The sequence below is a fragment of the Elephantulus edwardii genome, unplaced genomic scaffold (genome assembly GCF_000299155.1).
Source record: "Elephantulus edwardii isolate Elephantulus edwardi_28Jun2011 unplaced genomic scaffold, EleEdw1.0 scaffold00135, whole genome shotgun sequence".
NCBI lineage: Eukaryota > Metazoa > Chordata > Mammalia > Macroscelidea > Macroscelididae > Elephantulus > Elephantulus edwardii.
Genome location: NW_006399885.1, coordinates 1,342,906 through 1,358,481, shown reverse-complemented (window position 1 = coordinate 1,358,481; position 15,576 = coordinate 1,342,906). Strand labels below are relative to the sequence as shown.

Below are 15,576 nucleotides of genomic sequence, written 5' to 3'. Positions count from 1 at the left end.
AACTTTTCTTCCCCATCTATTTCTCCACCCATCCCTGGTAATAGTCAGATTTCATTTATATGTATACTTAAGGGAGTTCTGGTGGTTTAGTTGTAGTGGTTAGTGCTGCCAACCCAAAGGTACATGGTTTAAATCCACTAGCTGCTCTGCAGGAGAAAGATGGGCAGTCTCCTCCTATGCATTTATTACCTCTGAAAACCCACTGGAAGGTCAGCTATGGGTCAGTTCCAATTCGCTAGTATACAACCGCAATAATAACTATGTTGTTATGTGCTGTGGAGTCACCTGTGACTCAGTACAACACTGCTGAAGCCTGACCTACCCTGAATCAGTCTCACTGTCCCAGCAAACCTACCCCTATTGCCCCAGTTACTCTATCAGTCCATCTCATCCAGGGTCTTCCTCTCCTGTGCTGTCCCTCTACCCTTGTAAGCATGATGTCCTCCTCCAAGGACCAGTCCCTCCTGGCCATGTGCCCAAAGTATGTGAGAGAGAGCTTCAAAATCCTAGCCTCCAAGGAGAAACTTGTTTCATCCTCTCTAAGACAGACCTATTTGTTTTCTTGGCAGTCCATGGTATGTTCAAGACTCTTCTACAGCACCACAACTCAAAGACATTGGTCCTTCTTCTGTCATCTTTAGTCATTGTCCAGCTCTCTGATGCATAGCAAGTAATTTTGAAGACCATGTCCTGGATCAGGCGCCCTTTACTCTCTACACTGACATCATTGCTTCTCAGTACTCTGGAGAGGCCCCTGACAGCAGATTTCCCCACTCTAATTCATCTTTTTATTTCCTGACTACTGGTGCCAAGAGTGTTGATTGTGGAGTTGAGCAAGCAGTAATTGTTAACCTCAATTTCTTTTCCATCTATTGTAGTGCTGCAAATTAGTAAGAATTTTTGTCTTCTTGATGTTGAGCTTTAATCTATATTGAAGACTACAGTCCTTGATCTTCTGTAGCAACTGAATAGTTTGTTTTATATTAGTAGACTCATATGGTTCAATGTATTCTTACAGCATTCAGTGGGCAGCCAATGCATGTAGGTCTGCCTTTGTGAAGTTTTCTGTAAGATGGTAAACAAAGTTCTCATAAAATAAGATTTGTGCATTAGAGAAATAATGGATGAAAGAGACCACACTGACTGGCGGCGTGCCCTGAGGGTCCTCAAAGGAAGTGACTTAAAGGTCAGGTTTTGAGTTTCAAGCACGTGTTGGGCAGACATTCCTGGTAGAGGAAGCAGAGTATGGACAGTGTGGTAGAACATTCTGGAAGCAAGCCCTGTAGAGGGGGTGGAGCAGGATTTGAAACCCAAAGGTGACAGCACCAGGCTTCAGAAAACCTTGAGAGCCATGCTGGTGAGTTAGCCTCCCCTGGAAGCAATGCCTGTAAAGAGTGGGGTGCACACAAGTGGGTAAGGGTGTATGAGCCTCAATTCTGACAACAAGTACTGGGTGAGCAGCAAGAACCAGACTCATGGTTGTATAGTCCAGCTCAGAGGTGATAAGGCAAGGAGTTCAGAAAACAGCCTGGAGGTGAGCTGTCCATGAAAAAGGTAATATTGGGTCCCTCCCAAATGTCATTTCAGGGGACAGGTACTGATGGCAATTTATAAGATAAGGTATTAGGAGGAAGGGTGGAGCATTTGAATGCCTCAGTTAATAAGAAAGATAAGGTAGTGAGACAGGCCTGGCATCTGCTTTGGAAAATCAGCCAGTGAAAAACCTGCAAATCAGAATGACCTGACCCCATTGACATGTAGCACCAGGAACTGACGACCAACTCAATGACTTCTAACAACAGGAAGCAGGACAAAAAGAGGGGTTTCAGCCCTGACAAGGCCCTCCTCAATGAAGTCAATTTCAGAGACTCTTTGCCTTCAAGACCTACTGTCAGGTGGCCTTCACTGACCAGTGGTGGGGCCCTTATAGCTGAAAGCTCCTGCTCCTTCCAGTCAACATTCACGCTCCCACTGTTCTGCTCCGAATCACCACACTCTTCTCACTATTAGCTTCATTCATTTCTGAAGAGCCTATGTTTGCTATGTGTCAGCTATCAGGAGAGAGCCATTGTTTCCGGGAGAATGTCCCTGAGGGGCTTGAAGTTTATGCAGCTCCACACACTCTTCAGCCTCAGGAAGATAAAAAGCCCCTTGGAGTGGCTTCCACTTCTCTCTGTCCTACAGTGTAGGGCTGCAGGGAGACCAACGCAGTGCCTAGGCTGCTGCAGGGCCCGGAAGATATGAGTTCATTTCTCTGCAAATATGAGTCACACTCCCTCACTGTAGCCAAGAAGCATTTAGTGTGAGGAACAGGCGTCTGAACTGTCTGGCTTCTAGTTGTAGCAGCTGCATATATAGTGACAAAGAACCACAAAAGTGACAGGCTTAGAGAAAACTGGGAGGCTGGGGCCTAATTCACATTGAAGGGTTCTTGTTTTTGTTTTTTATTTTAAGCTGGAGCAAAGCTAAGAATAGCACATTTTGTAGTTTTGAACCCCAGGAATAAAGTTATTAAAACAACAGAATAGAGCTTGGCTTTGGTCTAACAAGGAGCTGAAGAAAGAGTGGGTGTGTATCTACAAGCCCACACACACACAACACCCGCTCAGCCATGTCCTCTAGAGAGGAGCTGTAAAACTGAGCAACCTCAGAGGCTTTTCTGCCCTTAATTTGTTACTTATTAGCTGGAATAGCTTTTAGGAGTTTAACAACAGGTTAATTTCACGTCCTTTCTGTACTGAAAAAAAAGTTTTGGGACCTGGATGTTTAAGGATGTAGGTGCAGTTTAAATGCTTTGTTGAAAGATGAATGTCTCAGGCATCATTGCCATGGTGCTGCCTTTGTTAGGAATTCTTTTCCATTCTTACACTCAATAATTGACTTGGATGCTGCCTGGTGCTTCAGTCTGGGTAGACCTTCAGGAATTCCATTGTTCCAAGAGTGGAGTACCAAGACAACTAGAGGTATATAGACAATTTGATGAGAGTTAGGGAATTGAAGAAGACCAAAGACTACAGGCTTCAGGATGAGTGAAATCTCAACATCAAGAAAGTCTTCACTACTGGACCAATAGACAACATCTTGATAGATGGAGAAAAGATTGAAGTTGTCAATTATTTCTCCTCTTTCTCGGGTCCATGGACAACAACTCTGGTAGCAGTAGTCACCAAATCAAAAGACATGTTGCACTAAGGAAATCTGTTTTCAAGGACCTCTTAAAGTGCAAAAGTGAAAAGAAGTCAGTTTAAAGACTAAGGTTGTCTGATGCAAGCGGTGGTATTTCTGATTGTTTCCTATGCACCTGAATGTTGCACAATGGATAAGGAAGACCAAAGTAGAATTGATACCTTTGAACTGTGGTGTTGGAAAAGAGTATTGATTATCTCATAGACAGCAAAGAAAGGGGGGAAAGTCTGTCTTGGAGGAAGTGCAGCCACAGCTCTCCTTAAAGGCAAAAACGAAACTTTGTCTTACATACTTTGGGCATGTTGTCAGGAAGGGTCCTTAGAAAAAGATTTGCTTGAAAGATAGTCAGAAAAAGAGAAGATCTTCAACAAGATGTACTGGCACCATGACTGGAACAATGGACCAGAACTTACCAGAAATCATGAGGATGGTGCAGGATAGGGTAAGGTTCAGATTTGTTGTTCATGGGTCACTATGAGTCCTTGTCAGATCAACAGCACCTAACAATAGCAATAACAACAACAACTAAGTTCTGTAGTCTGAAATTGATCTTTCAATTGATACGCATTAATAATAATTGGTAACTGGAATACAAAAGTTGGAATTGAAGGAGAAAGTATGATGTTAGAAAATAAGGTCTTGATGACAGAAATGAAGCTGGAGATCACATGATAGAACTTGTACAATCGATGATTTATTTATTGTAAGTGTTTTCTTAAAAAATCCCCCATAAATGGCAACTATACACATGGACCTCACCTGATGTGCTACATCAGAATCAGATTGATTATATCCGTGGGAAAAGGTGATGGAGACGCCTAACATCAGCAGTCAGAACAAGGCCAAGGGCTGATTGTAGAATAGCACATGAATTACTCCTATGTAAGAAAGTTCAAATTAAAACTAAGGAAAAAATGAAAACAAGTCTATACGAGCCAAAATACAACTCTAATTTATTCCACTTGAGTTAAAAAGTGATTTCAACAATGTTGAAATTGGATGCATTGAACAATAATGATTAAAAACAAGGTGATTTGTGGGATGACACCAAAGACAATGCATGAAGAAAGGGAAAAAAAAAGACAGGAAAGAAAGGACCAAAATGGATGCCTGAAGCAACTAAAAAAACTGCACTCGAATATAAAGAGGCTAAAACAAAGGGGAACATGTAAGAAAGATGAGCAGGATCTCTGGGATTCCAAGATCGTGGTAGTGGAGAAAGCAGCATGAGGAGCTTAAGGAGCAGCAAGATGCATAGAAACAGGCCACTAGAGAGACCATTAGGGCGCACAGAGACTGACATGGCACAATGTGGACTGTAGGGATTTGAGATAGAACTTTTATTAAAATAATTAGTTTGGGAGTTACAGGAGCATCAAGATGTGCCATGGGCTCTGGCCGAAGCCAGAAGCTGCCAGCCTAGCTGCTATGGGACCCATCTGCTAGGAGAAAGAAGCATACCGTGAAATTTACTGAGTTCTCTTAAGCCCCACTAGGAGCAAGTGGGTCTGTTGGAATTTGACTGAGTTTTCTTATGGTCCTCGCTGACCACCCAGGATCTGGCAGGCTGGTAGGAATTTAACTGGGTTTTCTTGGGTACCTCCGACTGCCCCAGAAAGCACCTAGGAATAAGCAGGCAACTGGGTATTTGGCTGAGTTCACTTGGACCCCACTGACTGCTCAGGATCTGGTGGGCTAGTGGGGATTTAGCTAAGTTTTCTTGGGCACCACCAACTGCCCATGAGAGTGCCCAAGAGCAAGCAGGCTGGTGGGAATTTGAGCTTTCAAGGACACCATAGACCTCACATAGGTGAGAAGGTCAGTGGGAATTTGAGTTTTCTTGGGTTCTGCTGGACCCAGGGCCCTGCTGGGGCAGGGGCTGCTGGGCGAGGGCACCTAGGTAAGGGCTGCTTGTCAGGGACCGCTGAGTGAGAGCCACTGGATGGGAGACAGACAACTGGAATTTGAGTAGGGACCCCACTCGTGAGCACACTCAGCTGAAATCTGAGTGAGGTCACACAAGTGACTGACCTACATCTCTGGTCACCCTACCCACCCCTACCCATGCCTGCCCCACCCACTATTTGGCTCCACACCTGTACCTATACGTCCAATCAACTTGCCTTTAATCCGGAGCACATTGATCTGACTTAGCTACAAGAGGCTGCTCTCACAGGCCTTGAACTGACCTTTCCCTTGAATCAGAAGTTCAGAGAAAAACACAGGTTGGGTAGCTGCCCAATTGATTTCTAGGGCATTGTCTTCAGATCAAGAACCTATCAATGTCTGGAAGAAAGCAAGCTATCCCACACACTACACAGGAGCAAAACAAAATGTCACTTATCAGTGGATTTCCTGAAGCCAGAAAGTAGAAGGCTGCAGTCCTTGACCTTCTGCAGCAAGCACTTCAGGTCCTCCTCAGTTTTAGCAAGCAGAGTTGTGCCATCTGCATAACGCAGATTGTTGATGAGTCTTCATCCAATACTGATGCCACATTTCTCTTCATAGAGCCCAGCCTCCAGGATAATCTGTTCTGCATACAGGTTGAAAAGATATGGAGATAGGACACATCCCTGGTGTACAGCCTTCCCAATTTTTAACCATGCAGTGTTTTCTTGCTCTGTTCTGATGACTGCCTCCTCGTCCAAGTATAGGTTTTGCAGTAACACAATCAAGTGTTCTGGGATTCCCATTCTTTCCAGAGTTAGCCACAGTTTGTTGTGATCCACACAGTCAAACACCTTTGCATAATCTGTGAAACACAGACATTACTCTGGTACTCCCTGCTTTCAGCCAAGATCCATGTAACATTAGCTATAATATCCCTAGTACCACCACCCCTTCTAAACCTAGCCTGCATCTCTGGTAGTTCTCTGATGATGTGCTGTTCCAGTCATTTTTGGATAATCTTCAGCAGAATCTTGCTTTCATGTGATAATAATTATATTGTTCTATAATTTCCACACTCTGTTGGATTACCTTTCTTTGGAATGGGAATAAATATAGATCTCTTTCAGTCAGTTGGCCAAGTGGTTGTTCTCCAGATTTCTTGACACAACATTGTGAGCACATCTAGGGCAGCATCTGTTAGTTGAAATACATCAATTGATATACCATCTATTCCTGGGGCCTTATTTATGTAATATAAATATATATGTGTTGTTGTTGATTGCCTTCAAATCGAGCTCGACTCATAGTGACCCTATGAACAAAAGACCTGAAACTTTTCCACAACTATCGACATTTATCAAAGTTCATAGAGTTTTTGGAGGCATGTTGTTTAGGAAGTGGATGCCACTCCTGCTTCCAAAATATATATATATATATATAATATACATTTATAGTTTAATGAATAGCACAGGAATAATAAGGTGTTCCGAATTTCTCTATCCAAGTGTTTATATTAATAAGATTCAGATTGCTTATCTATAGGATATAATAATCTTATATATTATTGCTATTATTATTTTTAACACATTTTATCTGTTAGATAGGTTAAGAATAAGAAAAGCAAAGTATTTGTTTTATCATCAGTTTTTCTTTTTGAACTGTACTTCCTCTTTTTATGCAAATCCAGGCTTCTGATTTACATAATTTTCCTTCTCTCTGAATATCTTTTAACATTTTTTTTTCACAAGGCATATTTCTTGCCAGCAATATCTTTTGCTTTCTATATGTTTGGGAAAGTGATAATTTCACCAAATTCAGGAGGGATAATTCCTCTGAATTCAGAATTCTAGATTTTTTTGCCTTAAATATTTGAGTCTACCTTTTTCTTGCTTTTGTGGTTTCTGTAGCAAAATCAGATGGAATTCTTATCTTTGTTTCCCCTGTACTTTCCTGACTTCTTTCAAGAAGTTATCTTTGTTTTGTTTTCCTGCATTTGGCGTATAATATGCCTAGCTATAAATGTTTGGGTATTTATAATGCTTGCTACTCTCTGAGTTTCCTGTACCTGTGGTTTGGTTTATATTACTAATTTAAGAAACTTCTCGGGAATTGAACCGTCAGGTATTTCTTTCCCCCCTCTTTCTTCTTTTGGTATTCCTAATAGTTGTGCTATACCTTTTATAATTCCCCCCCAAAATTCTCAGATAACCTGTTTTGTTTTGGTTTTCCCCTCAATTCTTTTTTTTTTTTTTCTTTTTCAGTTTTGAAAACATCTATGGGAAGTATCCTCAGGCTCAGCCATTCTTTTTTTTTTTTTAACAGATACATTTAAAAAAATTTATTATTTTTTTGAGTGTGTACCATCAAATCAAATCTGACTGGTACAGGAGGAGATTGCCCCTCCTTCTCCAGCAGAGCATCTGGTGGATTAGAACCATGTACCTCTGAAGCACAGCTATTCTTGTCTTGGCTGTGTCCAGGCTGCTGATGAACTCATAAAAAATTTTCCTTTCTGTTAGTGTTTGATTTCTAGAATTTACTTTTTTTTTCTTAGCATTTTTCTGCTTGCATTATCCATCAGTTTGTGTATGTTATAACTCTTCCCAATTAGAGCCCTTGGTATACTAGCTGTAGTTAATATCTTTAATTTCTTGTATGTTAATTCCAAAACCCCTGCCTTATCAGGGTCTGCTTTTGACGCTTGCTCTGCATTTTTAGACTATGTTGTCTGCTTTTTAGCAATTCTGGTAATTGTAGGAAGCTGAAAAAGATGCACTGGGTTAAAGGAAGTAAAGTAAATGGTCTTTTCATGTGAGGGTCTGTGTTTATCTGTGTAGGTCTTCGCTGTGCTTACTATTTGTGTTTGGGTTTCCCTCAAAATATCTTCTTGAATAAGGTCCAAGACTTTCAATTCTTTCTTCTCTAATCACTATTATTATCCAGGAGCCCTACTGATAGGACGGTGAGGTATTAGAGGAGGAAAGCGCTTTATAATCTTATTTGGGTCTCATGAACCTGTTTCCCCGGGCTAGGACCTTTGTGAGAATTGGTCAATTTTTTTCTTTCTTTCCTCTTTAGATGAGACCAGGAGGCTAAAGAGGCCTGGAATCAAGTAATTCCCTTCTCCCACATGGTTTTATACTAGTAAAAAATAATGTTCTTGTGGCAGGATTTTGCTGAACAGAATAGAACAGTCTGAGATGTTTCAAATGGATTACTTGTTCTCTCCCCCTACTGGAAGCATGAAGGAATGTTCCTCAATCTTCACAGCAGTATCCTGGCCAGGCTCCTAGAAGTATAATCCCCTTGTCAAGATGATCCCCCAACCCCATCCTCCCCACTTTTGGTAGTCCACACTGAGCCTCCGGCAATTTGCTAATTATAGTTCAAGTGTTCCTTTCAACCCTGGTCGTAGAAGATTTCTGAGCTAGGTGATTCTCTGTATCCTGATCTTTCTAGTTTTAAGGCAGCAGTTTGCCCCATGACCTAAATTCTCTGATGGATCTCTGATGGATGAGTTGTTTGGGTTTTGGGGGGTTTTCTCCCAATATTTTCAGTTCCCCCCTTATTAGGATGAGAGAAATAAAGTCCACCTCTTTACATGTCAAAGTGGAAACCATAAGTCTTGAAGGATGGGCAATCTCCTGTGTGACTTACTGCTTCTAAAAACCTGCTGGAGGTTCAGCTGTGGACCGGTTCCAACTCTACAGCACACAACCACAACAGAGTAGTTTTTGGTACATAGAATCAGGTGCACCTTAGTTCTCAAATGAAATAAATAATTCTTGAGACAAAGAGTGCAAAAAGGGGTTGGAGGCAAGAGCTGCAGGCAGCAGGCAAAGCAAGAATATTATATGCTGGAGTGACCTTGACATTCAGCCGTGGTTTTCTAAGTCAGTCCTATTTGTATATGTTTGGAAGACGTCCTGATCCCCCTTGTGTAGTTGGCTTGTCTCTATCATGTGTTGATTTTATTAGCTTCACTCTGAGAGTAACCTTATCTCCAAGTTCAAGGGGCAACTTATTATGCACTGATTAAATCCCAAAGCCCAGTGGCAGTCAAATGTTTTCTTGTTCTGTTGGCTCCCTTCTAAGCTGGCTGACATCCAGAGAATTTAGTACTGTCAGTGGGTCAAACTAAAACGAGGATTATAGTAATGTGGTTTTAGTCTTTGTACTATTCTGCTTGTATTAGACTCATATTTTAGGGGGAAAAGGGTATAAACTACTGTAAATAAGCACAAAGTATCTTGTGACTAACAGGTTTGTCAGTATCATTGTAGATGAAGTTCTATGTCATCCAAGACAGCTAGAGAAGATCAAGAGATGTCCAAATGGTAGTGTCACAGGGGGGAATTAAATGTCAGCCTGATGGCATGAAAGCTGACAAAGAGTCTCTTGAGGTTAGGGTCCCTCTTTCAATGCCTGGCACTTAGCATTATACCTGGCACAGAGAAGTATTTGGGTGAGAGGCTGAGTAGATGAGAAGAGCTCTAACAGAGGGAGCTTGGCACCTGATGAACAACCCACTTAGAGCACCATGAGATCAGAAGTAGGGAGTTGTTACTGTTGTTAGGTGCTGTTAAGCTGAGTACTACTCACGGCAACCCTATGCACATCTGAACTCAGTCTTATCCTTTGCCATTCTCATGATCTCTGACACACTCAAGCCCATTTCTACAATCACTGTGTCAACCCATCTCTTTGAAGGTCGTCCTCTCTTTCCCAATCCCTCTACCTTTCCAAGCATGATGTCCTTCTCAGAGGAATAGCTTCTCTTAGCAACATGTCCAGAATATGTGAGATGAAACTTAGGCCTGAGACTTTCAATTCTTTCTTCTCTAATCCCTGTTATTACCAGGAGCCCTACTGATAGGACAGTAAGATGTTTGAGGAGGGAAAGCGCTTTATTATCTTATGATTGGGTCTCATGATTGCCTTCAAGGAACACTCTGACTCCTTTAAGACATAGCTATTTGTTCTTTTGACACTCCTTGTTATTAAGTATTCTTCTCCATCCACAGTTCAAAGGTATAAGTTCTTCTTCTGTCACCTTTATTCATTATCTCAGATTCATAGCAATTGATTGAAAAGAACATGGCCTGGGTTGCTCCCTCACCCTCCCCGCCGACATCATGCACCAGTTCCTGCTTGGATTTACTTTTGGAAACATCGTTGGAATGTACCTGGCTCAGAACTACAAGATACCAAACCTGGCCAAAAAGCTTGAGGACATCAAGAAGGACTTGGATGCCAAGAAGAAGCCACCTAGCTTGTGAGGGCCTCCTGCTGTAGGCCCTCTGGACCCCCATGGATCAGCCCTCCCCGAGAGCCTCCTCACCCTCGAACCAGTGGCCTGTGGTCATTGCAGCCTCAGCGAGGTTCCTCTCTGCTGGATTCTGAGTTGCCTTAGAGCAAAAATGGGGCCTCCGAGGGAGAGCTCTGCCACCTCCCCACATGCTCTCTCGTCACTTTGTTCCAGCTGCTGGGAGAGCCCAAGACTGGTTTACCGTGCTAGATGATACACATAACCTTCAAAAAAGAAAAAAGCATGGTCTGAATGTGGTACATCTTAGTCCTCAAACTAACATCATTGCTCCTCAATAATTTATAGAAGTCTCTGCTTGCAGACTTGCCCAGGACATCTCCTGATCTGACTACTAGTAGCAAGTGTATTGATTGTAAATCTAAGTAAGATGAGGTTGTTGACAGTTTCAATCTTTTCTTCATCTATCATGAAACTGCCTGTCCGTCCAGTGGTCAGAATTTTGTTTTCTTGACCTTGAGATGCAATCCATATTGAAGACCTCAATGTTTAACCTTCTGCAGCAAGTACTTCAAGTCCTCCTCACTTTCAGCAAGCAAGATGTGTCATCTGCATACCAAAGGTTGTTGATGAGTCTTCCTCCTATCCTGATGCCACATTCCTCTTCATGGAGTCCAGCTTCTTGACTAATCTGCTCAGCATACAGATTGGATAGGTATGGAGAAAAGATACATTCTTGTTGCACACCTTTCTTAATTTTAAACAGTGTGGTGTTCCCTTGTTCTGTTTCCTCAACAGTTTCTTGGTCTAGTTATAGGTTTTGCATAAACACAATTAGGTGTTCTGGGATTCTCATTATTCTCATTGTTCGCCATAATTAGTTATGATCCAGAGTCAAATGCATTTACATAGTTAATAAAGCACAAAACGACATTCTTCTATTCTTTGCCTACCTCCTGGAGGTAGGGAGTGGATGCACTTAAATTACAGCATGATGTTCAATGTTTAGATAACATGAAAAAGTATTTTCTTAAATAGTAAAAGTTTTTGACCCACTGTCTATCTGTCAGTTTGTCTTACTGTGGTTGCTATGATGCTGGGAGCAATGCCATCACTATTTCAGAGATCAACAAGATCACCCAAAGCAGACAGACAGACTTCATAGAAACTTCCAGACAGGGACAATCATACTGTCTCCATACCAGAGCCTGACAATCTACTTCCATAAAATTAGCCAATGAAAATGTTATGGATCACAGCAGAACATTATCTGACTCATTTGCTTGGACACACCATCAAAGTGATCAATCACTAGATGAGAGGATTGCAGGCGAGGAGAGAGGTATAAGATGATGCTGGAGAGGAAGGCCAGGCCTAAATTGTGGAGACTTTGTAATACAAAATTGGGATTTAATTTAAATACACTGGGAGGTCTGGGATTTGGCATTGTCTAATAGATTTGCACATGTTAAAGATCACTGACATAGATTTGCAAATTTTTGCTGTAAAATGCAGATTGTAAATATTTTAGACTTTGTAGGCCATCAGATCTGTATTGCAACTACTCATCTATCTATTACGGTGGAGAAGTAGTCATAGGAGACATCAAACAAAGAACATAGCTTTGTGTTAATAAAACTTATGGGCATTGAAATGGGGAATTCATATGATTTTTCATATATTACAAAATATTGTCCTAATTTTTCTCCCCACCCCAAAGCTACTTAAATGTATCACTCATTATTGGCTCACAAGGTAGGAAAATGCAAATGGTAGTTTGTGGGCCATAATTTGCCAATCTTGAAACAGGCTTCAAGAGGTAGGAGAAGAAGCCCCAGTAGAGGTATTACAATCATTGAAGTGACATGATGCTTGTTAGGCCAGGAAGATAACAGAAATGGTATGAAAAGGAAGGAATTAGATCTTCTAAAGAACACTAAAGCACTTCTAAAAGAGATCAAAAAATATAAATAATTGGGGAAAATCCCAAATTCATGGATTGGAAAATTTGGTAATGCTAAGATGGTAAAACATCCCCACCTGATCTACAGATTCAACACAATCCCTCTCAGAATCTCCCTTGACTCCTTTTGGAAGTTGACAAACTGATTCTGAAATCTGTAGAAAATTGTTGTGAGGTTACATTGGGTCAACTCCACTTCATAGCAACCCCAAGTAGAACAGAGTGAACCCGTGTGGTCCTGCGTCATCCTCACAATCTTTGCTGGGCCCATTGTTTCTGTCACTGTTCATTCCATCTCCTTGGAATTCTTTCTCTTCTTCATTGACTGTGTACTTTTCTAGGTATGATATCCTTTTCCAGAGCCTGGCCCATCCTGAAAATACACCCAAAGAGTGTGAGGCTAAGTCTCACAAGCACTGTGACTGCTCTTCTTTCAAGACAGATTTATTTATTCTTTGGACAGTCCATGATATATTCAATATTCTTGGACAATATCACAGTTCAAAGGCATCAATTCTTCTTTGGTCTTCCTTATTCATTCTCCAACTTCCACATACATATGGAGGAATTCAAAATACCACAGCTTGGGTCAGGTACACCTTAGTCTTAAAAGTGATATCTGTACTCCTTAGAATATAAAATACATTGTCAGCCCTTTGCCATCTAAGTTCCAGGTCAGATCAAGAACACCTGCTGTTTGTGAAAAACAGACCTGATTGTTTCCATTGGTTCAGCATGTGAAGAAGTTGAAGGTTTAAGCTGCTACCTTGATCTTTAATATTGAAAAAGGGTTTCCAGCCTACAGGGAGTGGGTATGCTAAGAGCTTACAGCAGTGACCATGGTGGGCAGCCCTGCGCCTGGGTGTGGGTTGAGAACTGACACATTGCTGGGTAAGTCATGCGACCTCAGCCCTGCGTGCCCTGGCTCATGCTGTCACACACCTGGTGAACTCTGATGAGAGGACACCACTAAATCAGTTTACTTCGTGGAGAGGATGAGGGAGGGAGGAGTACCAAGCCACTCTGTGGGTGAGAAACTTGCTCCCCTTTGAAGAGTGGGAGGTGGCAAGTGGCCAAGAGAACAATGACACAAATTAGCAATAAACATTGCACAACTCCCCCGTTGCTCGACTAGCTCTTTGAGAAACATCAGAACATACAACTGAAGAATTTGGGCTCTGGAGCTGAACACCTGAACTCCGCTTCTGGTGTTGTCACATACTGGCTCTGTTGTTGGGAGCAGGTCACCAAGCATCGCTGTGTCTCATTTTCCTCATCGGTAAGTTGTTTCATCATTTGGGACCCTTGTTGTGGTGTTTAAGTGAGATAATAAGGGCAAACTTTGAACAACATGAATTTGAATTGTGCGAGTCCACCTGTGGGATTCTCCTTCCCCGAACCTCCCCCAGTTGCTGTTGTGATAGATGAAGAAAAGACTGAAGTTGTCAATGATTTCATGGTACTTGAACCCACAATCAACACCCAGGGTAACAGGAGTCGAGAAATCAAATCAAGTGTTGCATTGGGAAAATAGGACTTCTCCAAAGCTCTAAGAGCTTAGGTAGTTCAGTGATGTTAAAGACTAAGGTGTTCCTGATCCAAGCTGTGGTCTTTTCAGTGTCTTCCTATACATGTGAAAGTTAGATAAAGAAAAGTTTAACAGAAGAAAAATTGATGTGGTGTTGGAGAAGAGTACCGAATATTCTATGGATTGCTAAAAGAACGAACAAACTTTGTCTTGGTGAAAGTGCACTAAGGGTGCTCTTTATAGGCAAAGATGGTGAAACTTAGTCTCACATTCTTTGGAGATGTTGTCAGGAGGGGCTGGTTCTTGTTAAAACGACATCAAGCTGGAAAAGGTGGAAGGTCAGAGATAGGAAGATCTTCAACAAGGTGGATTGGCACGGTGACTAACAACGCACGCGTTAGAGGTGACGAGGCTGCTGCAGGATGGCTCAAGGGTCAGCCTGCTGGTCATACAGTCACTACAAACCACAGGTGACTTTGACACTTAAAAACAACTTTGTGGTGAGCTCAAGTGTTGCAAATATCTGTTTAAAACACCTGTCACGCTATTCATTTCTGTGTCGAGCAGTTTCTTCACGTGGTGATGAGCTGTATCACATGGTTTTAGGCAGATGCTTGAAACACTTGAGCCCAGTGAAATAGCAACAGGGGCAAAAATTGGAGTAGAAGCAGACCCTTGAAGATCAAACCTGTATTATTCTTGGGTTATCTGAAAGTTATACAGATTTTTGACAATACCAGAGGTTAGAGTGTTTAACTCCCTCATTGTTCAAAGGTCAATGCTACAGTCTCTGACCAATTGGTCTAAAAACAAGAAACCAATTATTGCCAAATAGTTTCCAATTTGTGGTAATCCCACATGTATCAGAGGAGAACTGTGCCCATTGGGTTTTCAGTGACTGAGTTTTTTCCAGAAGTTAATTGTCCAGAACAGCTATGAGTGCACTTAAACCTCTAACCCTTCCATTACCAGGTGAGCACACTGGCCAGGACATGGAAAGAGGTGTGCACCATATGGTGTGCACCTGATCGTATCATTGATTCCTGACATCGTTCTCGGGACTTTCACTTGTAACTTCATTCCTCCCTCACAAGGAGGACAGGGATACTGACAAGGAGAAGTCACTAAGCCAGGAAAGGGTGGTCAGAATTTTCATTTAGACAATGACACCTGAAGTTCGTGCTGTTTGATGAAATATTGAGATGAATTGGCCAGGTCAGAGAAGTCACTCCACTGTATTGAAGGGATCTATATAGGGCAGACTGACAACCCATCCTGACAACACTGTGGGCTGAAGTTGGAATAAAGATGACCTCCTAGAAACATTTTTCAAAACATACCTGGAGAGACAGGTTGCAGAGTTAAATGCAAAGTCCTGGCATGGGGTTGGCAGGGCCCTTCCAAGAGAAGATTCTCAGAGCTCCTGGATTGGGGTTTGAGTGATGGTAAAGTCATATCCTCATGGGTGAAACCTGGACTTTATTGACTACTTATTACCTCTCCATGTGTCTGTGTGGGGACATGGCGATGCCTCCTCTTGTGGAACCTACAGAAAATGATGTGAAATAATTAAAAACAAAACAAAACCATCCACATCTGAGTACTGTGAAACGAAAGAACTTATGGTGGGAATGTTCAGGGAAAAGAATTTTATGTAGGACCTGTGGTGTCTGTATGTATGTATGTGTGAGCATATGTGGTGAGTGCTGTGTATATGTGTGAGGATGTGCAGTGAATATATGT

The 15,576-nt window shown here is 41.9% G+C and overlaps 1 protein-coding gene across 1 annotated transcript; it reads left to right on the top strand.

Moving 5' to 3' along the window:
• The first annotated feature begins 10,211 nt into the window (after positions 1 to 10,211).
• Positions 10,212 to 14,861, top strand: LOC102846020 (uncharacterized protein C7orf73-like). Its single transcript, XM_006894124.1, has 3 exons — positions 10,212 to 10,351; positions 12,647 to 12,699; positions 14,806 to 14,861. The coding sequence occupies exons 1-3, from the start codon at positions 10,212 to 10,214 to the stop codon at positions 14,859 to 14,861; spliced, it is 249 nt and encodes an 82-aa protein (XP_006894186.1).
• The last annotated feature ends 715 nt before the right edge of the window (positions 14,862 to 15,576 follow it).